Raw genomic sequence first — 15,724 nt, 5'->3', positions numbered from 1 at the left:
TACTCTTCATGTAACAGGAGCGTAGGGTGGGAATCCGTGATCGTCCTCCGTTTGATTCTACAGAGTACAGCGCGGAGTTTTAATCACTGAGATCTTACTGAGATTTGAGATATGCCTTTGGGTTGATGGAGCTTAGATGTAATAAAATACGTGCAGGTTCGACGTATAGCAAGTGATGGTGTAAATAAACCATAACACGGCAGCCTTATAGTCTCGAGATAGCCTTCAGCCCTGTTGACACGTATGCAATATCAACAAAGCATTGTATGTGTGTGAAATAATATCCATTCACCAAAATGGCTCGCTAAGAATCCAGAGAATTCACTATTTGGCAAGTCACGGCTCTAGGCTGACGCGACGCGACGGACACCTTTGTTTATAAGACTACCTCCTCCTCCTTCCCTCTTACACGACAGAACAGAACAACCCCCACAGACTTCCAAGAAAGAGACTTGTTCACCCCAAGTATCAACCCCATCACGACGCAGTCTGATAATATCAAGTAAACACTCTGAGGATACCAAGGTATGGTCGCGAGTTCACTTGCAAGATAGCCGAGTCTATTCCACCTGGAAGAAGATAACCGAGCCAAGCTTCTAACCGAGTCAATCTACCGAGACTAATGCCCCCAAAGCAGCCATGTCCGCCAACACCAACCGCTCCGCTGGAGCCCAAACACCTACCGAATCGCGCGAGTCCAGCGAGTCTTCAGAGTCCATCCTATCTCAGGAACGTACAGGTTCCGAAGAGCCAACCCAATCTCCCGAACCTACTGCCTCCCAACTCCTCACCGCCATGATCTACGTCGCAAGTCCACCCCCCCCCCCCCCCCCCCCCCACCTACAAACACCTATCTTATCCAACTATCCATCCCAACCAACAAAAGCTAACATGACCATGTGACCCATCACCAGGCCCGCATCGAGATCTACGACCTGACCATCCCCTACCAGGAGCGCCGAAAGGTCATCAATGACCTCATCGACTTCTTCCAGCAGGACGACAGAAGCTTCACCCACATGGAGGTCGCGGAGTTTGCCATCTTCATTGCCGAGCACGGAGGCGTCGTGGGCATGGACACAACCTCGCGGCAGGGCTGGATCCGCGTTTGCCTCGACGCCTGCAGCGACGGCTTCGAGGATGCGGAAGAGCTGGATGCCAAGGCTCGCGAGCTGGATCAGGTGCTGGAGGTCCAGGCCGATCGCGTCATGGGAGATGAGGGTAACAACATGGATGATGCTGACGATGATGGCGAAGACGAGGAGAAGGAGTACGAGGAGCCTGATGAGGAGGAGGAGGAGGATGGTATGGATGATGATGAGGAGGGCTATTATTGAAGCTTCAGACTCTCTCACATCTACAACACGGCGTTCGGTCTTCTTGAAATGGAATGGCCACGGAGGGGAAGGGAATGGGTTTTGAAATCCGGAAGGGAGGGAGGTTTACTGCGATGATTTTAATGCTTGCTCTTTGCAAATGCAGATGCCGTTGGCACTGCTCATGTTCATGCTGGAAGAGGGCTCTACACCTGATCTCGCGATCAGATCACGTCTTTGTACCGCATGCAATTCTTTCGCGTTGGTTTTACGCCTCGAGTCTCGAGCTCTGCAAACCCGGACAGTTCTTTTTCATAGTCGAGCACTCACTGGAGCGTGGTTTTCAAGGCCTGGCCCGGGCTGGGTACACACCCACATGACCACTTCTTCAAATCAGACCGCAAAGCAAAGCAGAGTCTGAAAAAAAAATGAATAGTTCCTCCAAACTGATGCATGTGACACTCTCTACCTTCCCATCCATTCGTTGCATACGGGGCTGAAATGCAGAGGAATCGACGACGGACAGGTCAAGAGGGAGAATACTATCGTGACGCCTCGCGAGCTGGCTATCTGATCAAGACTTTACTTCTCATAACTTGCACGATAGGTACCCGAATGCACTTGACCGTACCTACCTACCTGTAGTCACCGGTGGTTATCTAAACCAAACTGTAAAAACATCTTGGCTACAAGGGCACCGGTTAGTTAACCCCCCCTCCCTATCACGACAATCCAAAAACAAACAGGCACCACCAACCTCCCTTCCCTCAAACCACCAACGAACTAGAAACCCATCCATCCATCCATCCATCCACTCATTAATTCACCCATCCACAAAAGCCCTCCTCCCAATCCTCCCAATCCGCCCAATCCCGCTACAAAACCGAAAAGCAATAAGATAAGCAAAACAAGCAGGCAAATCGGTAAACTCTTTCCGCATCTGAAAAAAAAAAAAAAAAAAAAAAAAAAGGAGGCTCTCATCATCAGCTACCCCAAGGTAGTTAGGTATTTAATAATACTCAATTCCCAGTACGCCCTCAAAAATCCAAAAATCCAAAGATCCAAAAATCCGAAAATCAGGTGAGCATCCGGCCCAAGCCGCCGCCCCTACCACGTTGCGGAGTAAGCTACTCGGAGTACTCGCTCGAGTTTCTGCAGCAACGACCGCGAAAGTAGTTTCACCACGCAAACAATGTGCACCGCTCCCTCGAAAACACCACGAGTCACTGCGACCGCAACAACATCCGCGAGGGCCTCGAGAGGAGATCACCTAGCCATAATCACAAGCCTTTCCAAATCTCATTGTCATGACCTGTCTAAACCAAGATTGCCCGCTCAACACTGGATACAGGAGGTAGCCAACCCTTGGCAAGGTATTACCCCAACCCCCTCCCAGCAGCCGCTCTCCTAGTCGGCCTTCCCAGTTGCCCCACGTCCCCAAGCGTGATCGCCTTCTCCTTTATTCCACTCCTGCGCTGCACCTTCTCCCCTCTCATCTTGGCCATTACCATCTCCCTCGCCTCCGTGCTTTCAGGATCTTCGTACTGCAGCTGCGTTGCCGGAGGCTGACGCTCGACACCGGCCGGCGCTTTGTCTCCATTGAGTAGCATTTGGATCTTCTCATTCGCGGTCTGGTCATTGCTATTATGCGGTGGATACTCGACGGGATGGCCATGCGTAGCTGTAGAATCCACCGACGTAGCTCGAGAGAGGTTTGAGCCGGCGGACATGTTGCTTGTGACACGCCCTAGAATCCTGCCGCGCTTGCGAGGTTCGGGGGCGTCTTGGGTGGGTGCTGTTTTGGCTTTGGCGAGGAGGTTGGAGATGGCGTTGCTCATTTCTTCTTGCTGGCGTGGGGCTGTTTGGTCGGGTGGCGCGGGCGCTGCGGGCGTCGTGCGTGAGCTTCGGCTTGGTGAGTTGTTGCTGATTTCAGATAGGGGTTGGGTTTTATGTGCTAGATCCTGGGATTCAACGGCGGACGCCGCTGGCAGTGACGGAAAGCCCTGTGTCTCGTACTCTTCTTTCGAGATGGGCTCGGTGGGCAACGGGGGCTCATCACGTGCGGACGGCTCTTCGGGTTCGGGTTCACTGGGGTCAGGAGGGTCCTCAGCTGGCTCATCGGGTATCGATGCTGTATTATCTGGGGCAGAGGGTCGTGAGGGTATGGATCGCCGCGAGTGGTCGGCAGCAGGAGTTCCCACCCCTGTATCGAATGCTGTGTTGTCAAGGCGAGACCCCTTCCGTGGTTTGATCGATGGTCTGGATGGCTCCTCTCCAGGGCCGTTAGAAGCGAATGCCGACTCGTCAAGTCTCGAATGCCGCGGTGGCCGCATCGAGGCTCTCGAAGGATGGCTGTTTGCCCTCGCAGGCGCTCTTGAGGCATCGCTGCTGGTCCGCCCGTGTCCCGACGGAGGTTTGGACATGCTGCCTTCCCTGGTAGCTGGTAGCGATCCCGTTCTCTTGGGAGACCGGCAGCGGTATCCCGAAGATGATATCTTCTCACCAGCCTTGATACAATCCCAGATCCATTCCACCCTCACGATAGGAACGTTCCATTGCTGTGCGTACTCATACTTATCCTTCCGGACACCGGCTAGGGTCTTGGTGACAAGCATGGTGGTATCCGCGGTAAAGTCTTCTTTGTATTCGGCGCCAATCATTCTGACAGCTCTTTCGAACTGTTTTAGATCAATGCCGGTAAAGGCAGACGATGACACGGACACCCCCTCGAACCCCTCGATTTTGAGTTTTGGGAACGGTCGATCGGGAACGTGGTCGCCAGGTTCTATGAATCGCTTCTGATGAAGACACCGCTCCAACCACCAGTAGGTGACTGTGTCAACTGGCACCTGGGACTCTGGCAGCGCTGGAATATCCGAGCGCAGCTTGGTATGGGGAACCATCCTGAACAGTCGTTTTGGGTGGCTGCTCGGTGAGCAAGACAGAAGAGCTGGGACCGAGTCGACTACATCAGCATCGTGTGGGATCAGGTGTTGGCGAAGGACATCTTCCCTCTCCTGGGGAAATCCAAGCAGGAAGAACCGGCATCCGCTAAAGATGCCGTCGATCCTCGCTTCATTCACCACAGTTGACTGAGTTGGGCGGCTCCGCCCATCGTCTTCGGTAGCTGCTGTTGGCTCGGGGGGGTAGGCATTCTGAGTATCGTCATCGTTCGTTTCCCACACGCCACTACGATTGACCTGTGCCACCTTGCTACTACTCTCTGCTGCGGCTCCCACGATATCCCCCCATATCTCTTGATTCTGTGTGCTCAGCTTCGTGCTCGCCGTCCTCCGTAACTTTCTTTTGCCCCCGTCAGTCGCAGTGCTATACTCTCTCGCTCGTTTGCCCAGTGAAGTCCTCTGCGGCACCGTTCGATTCCAAGCGCCCAATCCTCGCTCGTCTTGTGGCAAGGCCGGGTCGTACAACTTCTCATCCAGAACCATCCCTCTCTCCAAGCTGTCTCGCAGCCATTCGATGGACACAATTTGCAGCTCCCAGGTCTTGGCCGCTTTGTACTTTGCCCCCTCGGTCCGGAAGGAGATCAAATGCGTGATGGACTTGGTCAGGTCGCCTTCGTAGATTGCCCCATTGGCTCTCACCATCTCCGCGATCTGCATCCTCTCCTCAGCTTCACAAATCGGTCAGTGTTGCACTGGTTCCGGGTCGGGATGGGGGGAATGATCTCGTACGGTCATCGCAACCCGTCATACTGAACTTCAAGTCCTGGAGGATAGGCCGCCGGTGCTCCTGTTCCAACGAGACCATATCAATGTCCTGATCATTGATCCACAGCTCCCGCATCGTCTCGACCCAGGCCACCGTCATGGGCTGCACATCCATCCGGTTCTTCGCCACGTATTTGTACTTCTCGGTGTCGTGGTCCCCAACGATGAGGTGGGTCACCTCGGGGGTCAAGTCATAGGTATGGGAGGCCCCCATCTGCTTTGCGTATTCTGCCAGCTGAGTCTGTTCCATGGTCGACGGAGACGGGTCAGCAATCGATGCCGGTGGGAAGTGACGGCGGAAGGAGCGCAACTTACGCGCTTTTCGTCCGGCACCGAGGTACAACAGATGACGCAGCCCGCCAGAGGCGCCTGGGCCTGGGCCTGTGCCTGGATATCGGCGGATGCATTGAGTGAAATATTTGCCTGGCGAGATTTGCTGGCACGGTATTCTGCCATTTTGTGGGGGGCGTGAGGAGGAGGATCGGTGAATTGAGGGCAGTCGCGGCTTGCTGACTTACCTGCCTACAGACGCGACAAATTTGGCGTGTTTTGATCCTTATCGATAAGATCACATGGTCTGAGATCATGGTAGAAGGAAAGGAAGGTAGGTAGGTATCGATGATTGACGGAAAAGACATTTAGCATCTAATCAACACATAGAGCATGTGTACCTCTTATTTCTTACTCTGTTTTTCTTCTTCTTCTTCTTCGTTTTTTTCTTTCTCTTTTCTTCTTTCTTTTTGCTTTTTTCGTTTTGCTTCTTCTAATTATCAGTCGTGATTGATACCGTACCTAGCTGCTGGCCGTATACAGTAGAGAGAGAGAGATCCAGACCATGGTAGATCCCCCGCTCGGCCAAGATGGCTAAAAATGAAAGTACTGAGTGCGGATATAGCTACCGGTACTCCAAGGACCGACTCTCTGGATTTGCTGGCCCCATCCGGGCAGTGATTAATAAGTAGAAAGAAGCCGGACGAGTAGGATCAGTCGAGTACGGGGCAAGGTACTTATGATGGAATATGGCATTGCGTGGCCTTGGAGGCTTTGGAGCAGTACGGTATATTGCTTATCATGCGTTCTTTATGCATTTTTCTTCTTGCGCCAATGCTGGCTGGGAAAAGTCTTGAAGTCGCGGCGGTGAGTGAGGAACATCCATAACCATATCCTACTACCTAGTCACTCACTTGACGCATCATGAGATGGATGAATCATGACATGTCGGGTGGTGGTGGCTGGTTGGCACGCCATGCACTGCAGAGTATTTGTACGAGGTACCGAAGATCCCGACACTGGGTATTGTGGTGTGGTACCGGTCCCGTACAACAGAATACAACAGAATGTCTGTTCCTCGAACCTTCAACGGTCCCACGGGGTAGTAGAGTGAGTAGGTAGTAGTAGGTATAGGTAGTAGTAGTAGGTAGGTAGGTAGGTAGGTATCCGAAGGTATTAGGTAGGTAGTAGTCGCTTGTGGACATCCTTTGGAATTGGTATGCCAAGCCGAGTCCAAGCCCCCACCAGTCACGAGTACGGTAGTACGTAGTAGGTACGTAGTACCTATTGAAATGTTGAAACCATGGAAAAGTTTCTACTCTGACACCGAACTTCTGCTTCATGCGAGTCGAAACGCCATGCAGGCATCCCATCCGGATGGTTTCGACGAGGAACAGAGGATTCCATTCATTCATTCATTCATGGACTCGTTCATTCATCCATCCATCCATCCACCCATTCGTCCATCCATCCATCCATCCATCCATCCATTCCGCATCTTACCTTGCCTTGCCATCGGAACTTTGGCTTCTTGGCAATCGGCCTGCGCATACCGTACCGTATCGTGCGGACAGACAGTACTACCAGTACCGGTACCTACCTACGTACGTAGTACCTACCAACCAACCTCTTCCCACGTGGCGGCTGTCGTCGTCATTGGATCCGGGGCCGTCGGCATTGTCATGCAGTCAGTCAATACAGCACAGCACAGCACAGCACTGCACAATACTTACCAGTAGTACCGTATGGAGCCAAAGTCAAATTCTTTCAATTCAATCAATTTGTTTCGTCCTTCCATCCTCTCCGTCCATTCATTCTATCCTTTCCATGCTTCCATCTCCAAATTCCCATCCGGCATATCTATCTCTACCCATCGCACCGCATCGCAGATTCGCAACAGCAGAAAGAGAAAAAAGTATATCCGTTACCCCAACCTCCAATGCCCCCCCCCCTCTCCACCCTCCACCCTCCACCCTCCCCCTCCCCCTCCCCCTCCCCCTCCCCCTGCCAAGCGTCATCATCGACCAGGGATTAATACCGATCTCCGCGAGAGCCCCAAAGCGAAAAAAACCCATCCTTTTCATCTCATCTCGTATCATCTGTATCAAGATCAACATCAGCATCAACTAACTCACATCAACATCCGACGAGGCCAGACGAGACAGACGAGTCCAGAACCGACCTCAGACATACCTACATCCGATATCCGATACCCGACCTCAGACCTCACTCGCGCTTCACAACCTCACCACGAACCTCACACCGCACACTGCACACCTCGCATCTCATACCTCATACCTCCTACCTCATACCTCATACCGTACACCTCAAGACACAGACCAAAGCTTTACACAACTCAAACCCAATCCCAAACCCCCAAACCCTTCCCGGATAGCTTTGGGGGCCCGGCTTTTGGATGTGCCCATGTGCTGCTGCCGGCAACGAACGAGCCCAACCACAGACCGTATACCGCCCTACCGGTCGCATAGTACGGAGGTGAGTCTGTCTCATCCTTTTGCTTGCTTGCCCCTGTTGTGTGCTTGTAACCTACTTCCCTTCCTCTTTTCCTCTCTTCCTCTCTTCCTCTCTCCCCATTGCCCTTCTTCCTTCTTCCCAGCCTTATCCCCCGACCCCCATCTCGTGCTGGCACCCACCCTGTCCTTCATTCATGGCATGAAATACATGGTAGGCGAGCAAAGACAATTGCCATATCGCTGTGCGGTCTCTGCCCTGCTCAGTCCTGCCTATCCGCTTGCCACCACAAGGACAAAATAGCCAGCTCGCTCGCTATTTGAGTGCCCTCTCTCTTCTCTCTCTATGCTCCTTACCACACGCTCACTCGATCACCCCACTCGATCGCCCACCCATTACACACTCACTCCCTTATACGGGTCATAAAACTTTCACTACCATCATACACTCCTACTCACAGTCATACCCACGACTCACTCTTTTCTTCTATACACTAACCAACCCCCCCCCCCCCCCCCCCCCCCCCCCCATCGACGACGGCTTTCCTTTCTCGCGCTCGCAACAGCAAAAGTAATAACTAACCTAAACAACCCCCGTCATGTCAGACTCCACCTTCTCTTATTATACCAGCCGGGGACAGGTCTTCTACAACCCGTCCACTCTCTACGCTCAGAAGCTCTTGCCCGTGAGCCTTCCGACCCCTCCGTGCAGTCCCCGCCGGAGACGACCGCACTCTATCCATATCACCAGGTTGCCGGCCGGTTTCGTTCCCTTCGATCTCCGGCCATCGCCCCCTCCCAGAACCTCCAAATTCCCCTCGAGGTTTCACCTCGAACTCAGAAAGGTGGCGTCGAGGGAGAATGCAAAGCGTGTGTTAGGCTCCATCTTCTCTCCGTCCCTCTCGAGCCCCTGTTCGACGACGTCCTCGGCGGCGGCGAGTCCGGGACTGGTGCCATCTCCCTCGCCTCGCGCATCCATGTCCCTCGGCTCGTCGGATACCAACACCATTTTGGCGAGACGGGTAGCCACTGCGGCAGAAGAAGGAGGTAGTCTGCCCATAACCCCGTCAATAATGTCGCGACCGCCGCTGGGGGAAAGCGCCAGTACCTCGTCGACAGGCAGCCTCCTATCCGCACCACCAACCTCCCGAAGAGCCAGTTTCAGTGCGGTCAGGCCACGGAGCGGTAGCGCCGCGCCCAGCTACAAGGCGTCGGCTGCGGGAGAGGCGGAGAAGCCCGTGTGCTCCAGTGGTGGTATCGCATGCTACATCAACCTTGCCGAGCCCGTGATATTTCTCACGGGTCTGGATCACGATGGCACGACCCGGGATTCCGGGTCGAACACAACTTCGCTTCTCCGGGGGAAGCTCGTGTTGAACATCACCAAGAACGTCAAGATCAAGGCAGTGACGTTGAAGTTCACGGGGAGAGCCCGAACTGAGTGGCCGGAAGGTAAGGTCATCCGAGGATCGAGCAATGACTGCCATGAGCTAACCAACCGTACCACAGGTATCCCACCCGAGAAGATCGTGCTTCATGAGGAAGACTCACTCAGAACCCAGATCCTCCCCTTCTTCAATGCCATGTACGATGGGTCGGAGAATGGCTACGGGACGATGTGCAATTATACCTTACGCGGCGATAAATCGGCGGACTCGTCCGTCACCAACCTGGCACTGGATCATCCTGATGGCGCAAGTGGTTTCTCCTTGTCGGCCATCACCAACCGATCCAGCCGATCCGGCGCCAATCTCACCGCCAAAGAACAGAAGAGGCTTTCCCTGCAGAGCAACCAGTCGCGGAGTTTCACCAAGACCGAGTCTCAGTTCGGACCATCCCCACAGCAGAAAGGCTACAAAACCTTCTTCCCGGGAGTTTACGAGTACAACTTTGAGCTGCCGATCGATAAGAACAGCCCCGAGACGCTCAAGCTGCCACTGGCTTCGGTCAAGTGGAACCTAGAGGCCGTGGTGGAGCGGGCCGGTGCATTCAAGACCAATCTCGTAGGCTCCAAAGAGATCCCAGTCATCCGATCACCGTCCGAAGATTCGCTAGAATTGGTGGAGCCGATTTCGATCAGCCGCAAATGGGAGGACCAGCTCTTTTACGATATTATGATCTCGGGAAAGTCTTTCCCCCTGGGCTCCAAGATTCCAATCGCCTTCAAACTCACGCCGCTGGCCAAAGTTCAGATCCATAAGATCAAGGTCTTGGTCAGCGAGAGCGTCGACTATTACGCGCGGAACAAAAAGATCGCGAGGAGGGAGTCTCAACGGAAGATCCTCTTGTTCGAGAAGGCCGCGGGGAAGCCACTCGCGAAGGAGTACGATGCATCGGAGATCAGGATTCTCCGAGGAGGCGAGCGGACCGAGGACGAGCGCGTGCAAAGTCGCCAATTCGCAGAGACAGAAAGACTCTTGAGGGCTCGTCGCGAAGGAACCCAACCCGAGCCCCTGCCAGAGCGAAGCAATAACATGCTTGGTGACATCGACCTCGGCATTCCCAGCCTCTCGGGATCTACTGAGATGGAGATTGATGTTCAGCTGCCCACGTGTGAGATGATGGAGAAGGATAGGAAATTCAGATTGACAAATGATTGCACATGGAAGAATGTCGATGTGCACCACTGGATCAAGGTACACACTCCCCCCTCTCCGTCCGTCGGTTGCCTGGTCTAACATGGTACCAGATCGTCATGCGCGTGTCGAGGAACGACGTCGATGATCCGACCGGAAAGAAGCGTCGCCACTTTGAGATAACGATCGATTCCCCCATCTCGCTTCTCAATTGTCGTGCCACTCAAGCTAACCTCGCTTTGCCTTCGTACTTGGACCATAGCACCGGCCTCAGTCAACAACACGTCTGTGGGTGCCCTAACGCTGCGCCGATAGCCACGCCTCCAGGAATGCCAGCAATAGAGAGTGCAGACGCTGGGCTGGGGATGTCACCCGTCAACGAGAATGCGATGCCGGACCTGGCCCGACCGCCTCGGGCGCATCTGTCGACCAATGCCGCTGCAGGAGTGCAGCGACCCATTCACTTGTTGAGGGCTCCGAGCTTCAACCCTCCTCCATTCGATGCAGACGATGCGCCACCACCAACGGTTACGCCTCCGCCTCTTTACGATCACGTCTTCGGTACGCCGAGTCACGACGGCCTGGCAGATTATTTCGCTCGGTACGTGGTCGCCCGCTTCTCCCACTGACAAGGTCTCGTGTTGACCTATCTTGTAGTTTGAGTTCTTTCGAGGAGCAAAACGAGGCTTCTGATGACGACGAGAGCCCCACCAGGGCGACGAGTCGTGGTCGTGTCAACGTCGTCAATCCGCGGACCCCGGGTGGAAGACTGGCTCGGAGTATGGACATCGACCGCAGTTTCATGTCCAACCCGGCGGCCCTCCCAGTCGTTCGACCCTCGGGGCCAACCCTCACTGTACCGGATTCAAATCTCGCCCTGGTCAATGGTAATGCAGCTACAATTCGTACTGTTTCGAATGACAGTGCGAGATAAGCTTCCGTCACTACGGGCACGTGACGAATAGAGGATGAATGAAGCATGGCGGCCAACCTTTCTGCTTGTATATAAACACTAGTTGTTACGTAGGAGAGCTTTGACAGCAGGAATATACCCCAGCTGTGAAGCTGGGAGCGTGGAGATTTGCTGCTAGGATTTGGGCGGCTGGGCCACTACTTGGGGAGGCATTGTTGTTTGCGTTTTTGCATATATATGCATATATAGATGGCGGCGTATCTTTTACAGCAGGGTCCAAAAGCATGGATAATATGGCGTTGGAGGTATTGGTTGGTGCATGGCTGCTGGTACGGCAGGTATATGAAACGATGATCTAAGGCCAATCAAATACATGTTAGAATAACGTATGAACAAACTTCCACTCTTGCGAAGTTGTGAATTGCCTTTTCTCGCCTGCACTGTTGCGACATGGCAATTGACATCTACCACCCTCCTCTGCCCTGAAAATTAAAAACTTGCTTCTGCTTCCGTTCGTTCGTTCGTTCGTACGTCCGTCTCATTCTCATTCTCATTCTCGTTCTCCTCCATCCTCTTGTTCCTTTTATCCCTCGCAAAAAAAAAAAAAAAAAAAAAGCGGGGAAAGGGGGGCCGATTAGGTACATACATATACACACATATACACACATATACACACATATACATACCTTACATACATACACATATACATACATATACATATACATACATACACACCCAGGTAGGCAGGCAGGCAGTAGGTACCTACCTATCATGTGAAGAAAGTGATGGATAAGGGGCGCGTCATTAATCAATGATCAATCGTACCGACCGGAAGATGCGATGCCGATACCGATGCCGACGCAGCCAGTTGCCAGTTGCCAGTGGAGGGTATTTTATGAGAGGATGCTGCGGAGAGAAGGTAAGTTGAAAGTTGAAAGAGAGAGAGAGAGAGAGGGTATTTATTACCTAGGTACCTCCTGCCCGATTCAGATTCAGATTCAGTTCTGCAGTTCTGCAGTTCTCCACTTTTAAAAGGGGTTAAGCGAGCGGCGACCCCATTCCCCCCTCCCCCTCCCCTCCCCTCCAACCCACCCCCCCCCCCCCCCCCCCCCCCCCAAAAAACAGCGGGCACGTCAGACATACAAACAGACATCATTCTCGATACTTCATATTTCGCTAGCTAGCTGTGAAACAGCAGCGGCAGACCTATGTGATACTTCCTGTAATTCGAATCTAGTATACAATTCCAAACACACAATCAAAACACTTTGATCTCGTAAGAAAACGCCTTGATACATCCATCCATCCATCCATCCATCCATCCATTCCCCACTTCCTTGGTAGGTCATCCTTTTACTCCAACAACAAAAGAAATCCAGATGATGCCAACGTGTAAGGAAGGAGTCAGACCGTGCTGCACCTTCTCCCAAAGTAATGTACTCGAACAATAAAACAGAAGATATCGAAGCCAAATAGACAAGGGTATGGACCCCGAGGCAGAGAGCCAGGAGGCAATTTTTAACTGCTGAAGCGAAATTCAGGCCATCAACGTCATCGAAGGCATTGGTCGTGGATCATGACACGCGAAAAACTGCAACGAGAACATATCAACAGCATCAAGACGTCGCTCATCGAAGGAGCTAAAACGCATCCTCGTCCGTCCAATTGGCCTCACTTCCAGAGAGAATGCGGGCCTCTGTGACACCGCCTCGACTATCGTACTGTGGGATGCCTTTTTGCTTCTTGGGTTGTCCACCTTGGCTATACTCTTCGGGGGTGAAGCGCTTATTCCGTGCAGCTCGTAGCTTCGCATAATATGCATCTGTAGCGTCTAGCTCGGGCTCAGAATCATCTTCGATCGTCTGCCAATTCTCAGAGCCGGATACGGTTGTGTTGTTCGACGTATTTGAAATTTGTCGGCTAGCGGGGACGGGTGGACGTGGCTGTGTATCTCGCTCGTTCTGACGCATGGATGACTTCAGCTCGTGGTATGACTGTGGTCGGGCACTGCGTTGTGATGCCGAGCCTGCATCATCACGGAAAGCATCTTCAGGTGTTACATGACGAACGATACCAATGCTCGAAGTGACGCTGTCGGCGCGATAGAGAGAGTGAGGAGTCGGGGTTGCTGCCGGTTGGGGAACATGTAGGTCTCTCATTTTCGGAGGAGGGGCCCTACTTGGTGGAGGACCCATCTTGCCCCGGAGAGTGCTTGTATCTGCCGCAGCTCGACGCTCTGGCGAGTTTCCACCATGGTTGAGATTGGACAGAGGTGCTCTTGCGGGAATCTTCGAGGGGGACTTGGCCATGGAATTAGCGGCAACGGGGTTTCTTCTCAAAGTTCCACCAGCGGTGGGAGTCTTAGCACCGAGTCTACTAGGAGGAGGAGCTTTCATCACACTGTTTCCCCGGATGGTTGAAGCCGATTTTGGAGGTCTCGCAGCAGGCGGCGGTGGACCAGCGGGTGTCTTGGATCGAGGACCAGGGGCAGGCTTTGATTCGGACGCTTCAAGTTCATCCAGGTATCTTTCTCCGTGTACTAAGAAAGGCCGACCGTATTCATCCTCCCATTTTTCTAGGACCTGATAAAATTAGCTGTATGCACACATCGTTGGCCTGATCGTGGATCTTGATGCAGCCCTGTGGGGCCAGATTTTGATTACCAAAAGACGAAGACGGGGGACGTCTTACCTTTCTCAAGTTCGCAGCTACCTTGGGTAAATCCTTCGCAATGCGCTTTCTCATCTTCTCCTCTCTCAGAAGGCGTGTGGGGTCTCTCTTCTCGCCTTTTTGCCCACGGCCGAGTAAGCGAGATGCATCTTGACTGGAAGCTTGAAGATCGTTTCGGTCCTTTACAAGCGAGCGGTGCTGTTCGATAAGGTCCAGAGTAGGGGCACGCTGCTCCTTCAATGCCTCGAGTCGCTCGATTTCCTGTTCGTGAGCCTCGAGCAACGCATCGCTGTAGACGTCCGAAAACGCAGGGGTAAACTCCAACATTTCTTCTTCTGAGAAATACAGACCGTCCCAAAGTTCCTGGAGCTTGTATCGGGCATCCTCTACGAATAAGTGGAGGTTTTGTCGCTTGAGCTCGTTGAGTCTTGACAGTTCGTCCTCAAACTCGTTGATTTGTCGTACGCCGCACCCCCGGTTTGCATTACAGAACTTCTTTCTCTCATGCTCCTCCACTCCCAGGCGTTCCCACAGTCCCTCGACAGTAGCCTTGAGATCTTTCAATCGTCTCTCACGTGATTTCTTCTCTTCTGCAAGCTTGTCTCTCTTTGATCTCAGTCGAGCGATATCGTCCTCGTGCAGGCCCAACTGCTCAGGGGAGTCGCGGTAATACTTGACGATCGTGCCATCAGTCTGGGCCTGGGGTGTTCCAAGCTCAGCCCAGAGTTGGATGATGTGCTCGGATAACGCCTTCACGGTTGCAACACGACGCGTGTACTCCTCGTATACCCGAGTGAATTCGTCGTCGAGAGCGGTAACGTATATGGACGACAAGTCGAACGTGGGAGGTATCGTGGAGTTTGGGGACGTCGGGGGCAGGGTGATCTTGATAAATGATGGTTCAAGGTGGGATGAGTACGATTCGAGGGCTTGTACGAGCTCTGCAAGAGTTTAGCATCTATATACATCATGATTCTGGGCTGCCTACTCTTGATTTGTTCGAAGCGCTCTCTATGTAACTTGGAGATCTGAAGGTGCTTCTCCTTCAAGCCTTGCAGGCAACGCGTCAATGGGTAGGTGATCTTCAGATCCTCATGCTCCGCCTCGTACTCGTGCCGGGACTTGTTGTCGTCAAGCGAAGCATCCATTTGCTTAATTGTGGTTATGATGCGCTGAGCCTCCTCCGTCAAGTCATTCTTCTCGGCGGCAACCAATCGAACCTGATTGTGTAGCGTTTCGGATAGCGCAGAGAACAACTAGAAGATGTCAGCTTCGATTCTCATGTGGGATGTATTTCTTTGCGGGCGGCTTACCTCCGACTCTCGACTCTCACGCACATGGCTGGGCACCCCAATCTCATCGAACAGGCCATGGAGCTGGCCAATGATGGTCGCGACCTGGGTGGTAAGATAGCTGGTGTCCATGACGGGCGACGGGCGAGCAGACCCAGGTGCGTCGAAGTCCGGGGGTTTGGTTCTTGACTGGACGGGAGTTGAGAGCTTCATGGAAAGGAGAGAAGAGAAAGAAAGAGACGAGGTATCCCTTGTCGAGATTGCGACTCGTGGTAGCGAAGATCGAGACCAGGACCGTGAGTAGGGAGGTAAGGTAAGGTAAGGTAAAGAAGGTAAAGTAAGGTAGGTAGGCGGTAGGTGATACCTTGAGGTAAACACCGAGTACAACGAAAGACCTTGAGCCTTTTGAGCCTTGGGCCTTGAGCCTTGAGCGCGGCTACGCTGGGCGACTTACTTTCAGCTAGACGCAGGGAGCAAACAAAACCTGG

At 53.1% G+C, this 15,724-nt stretch overlaps 4 protein-coding genes across 4 annotated transcripts; 2 read left to right on the top strand and 2 right to left on the bottom strand.

Moving 5' to 3' along the window:
* Window positions 1-639: 639 nt before the first annotated feature.
* Window positions 640-1,337, top strand: L3040_002410 (uncharacterized protein; the record flags this gene model as incomplete). Its single annotated transcript, XM_007289688.1, has 2 exons — window positions 640-804; window positions 915-1,337. 2 exons carry the CDS (start codon window positions 640-642, stop codon window positions 1,335-1,337), a joined length of 588 nt encoding a protein of 195 aa, XP_007289750.1.
* Window positions 1,338-2,692: 1,355 nt separating this feature from the next.
* Window positions 2,693-5,500, bottom strand: L3040_002409 (uncharacterized protein; the record flags this gene model as incomplete). Its single annotated transcript, XM_007289689.2, has 3 exons — window positions 2,693-4,947; window positions 5,009-5,285; window positions 5,360-5,500. The coding sequence occupies 3 exons, from the start codon at window positions 5,498-5,500 to the stop codon at window positions 2,693-2,695; spliced, it is 2,673 nt and encodes an 890-aa protein (XP_007289751.2).
* A 2,884-nt stretch (window positions 5,501-8,384) lies between these two features.
* On the top strand, window positions 8,385-11,295 carry L3040_002408 (uncharacterized protein; the record flags this gene model as incomplete). Its single annotated transcript, XM_007289690.1, has 4 exons — window positions 8,385-9,237; window positions 9,295-10,421; window positions 10,475-10,962; window positions 11,019-11,295. The coding sequence occupies 4 exons, from the start codon at window positions 8,385-8,387 to the stop codon at window positions 11,293-11,295; spliced, it is 2,745 nt and encodes a 914-aa protein (XP_007289752.1).
* A 1,619-nt stretch (window positions 11,296-12,914) lies between these two features.
* On the bottom strand, window positions 12,915-15,368 carry L3040_002407 (uncharacterized protein; the record flags this gene model as incomplete). Its single annotated transcript, XM_007289691.2, has 4 exons — window positions 12,915-13,856; window positions 13,966-14,885; window positions 14,933-15,200; window positions 15,258-15,368. The coding sequence occupies 4 exons, from the start codon at window positions 15,366-15,368 to the stop codon at window positions 12,915-12,917; spliced, it is 2,241 nt and encodes a 746-aa protein (XP_007289753.2).
* Between the last annotated feature and the right edge of the window lie 356 nt (window positions 15,369-15,724).

This window comes from Drepanopeziza brunnea (assembly GCF_022702325.1).
Source record: "Drepanopeziza brunnea f. sp. 'multigermtubi' strain 214-2 chromosome Unknown ctg3, whole genome shotgun sequence".
NCBI lineage: Eukaryota > Fungi > Ascomycota > Leotiomycetes > Helotiales > Drepanopezizaceae > Drepanopeziza > Drepanopeziza brunnea.
Note: the sequence above shows the minus strand (reverse complement) of the source record. Positions and strands in the feature narration are given on the sequence as shown.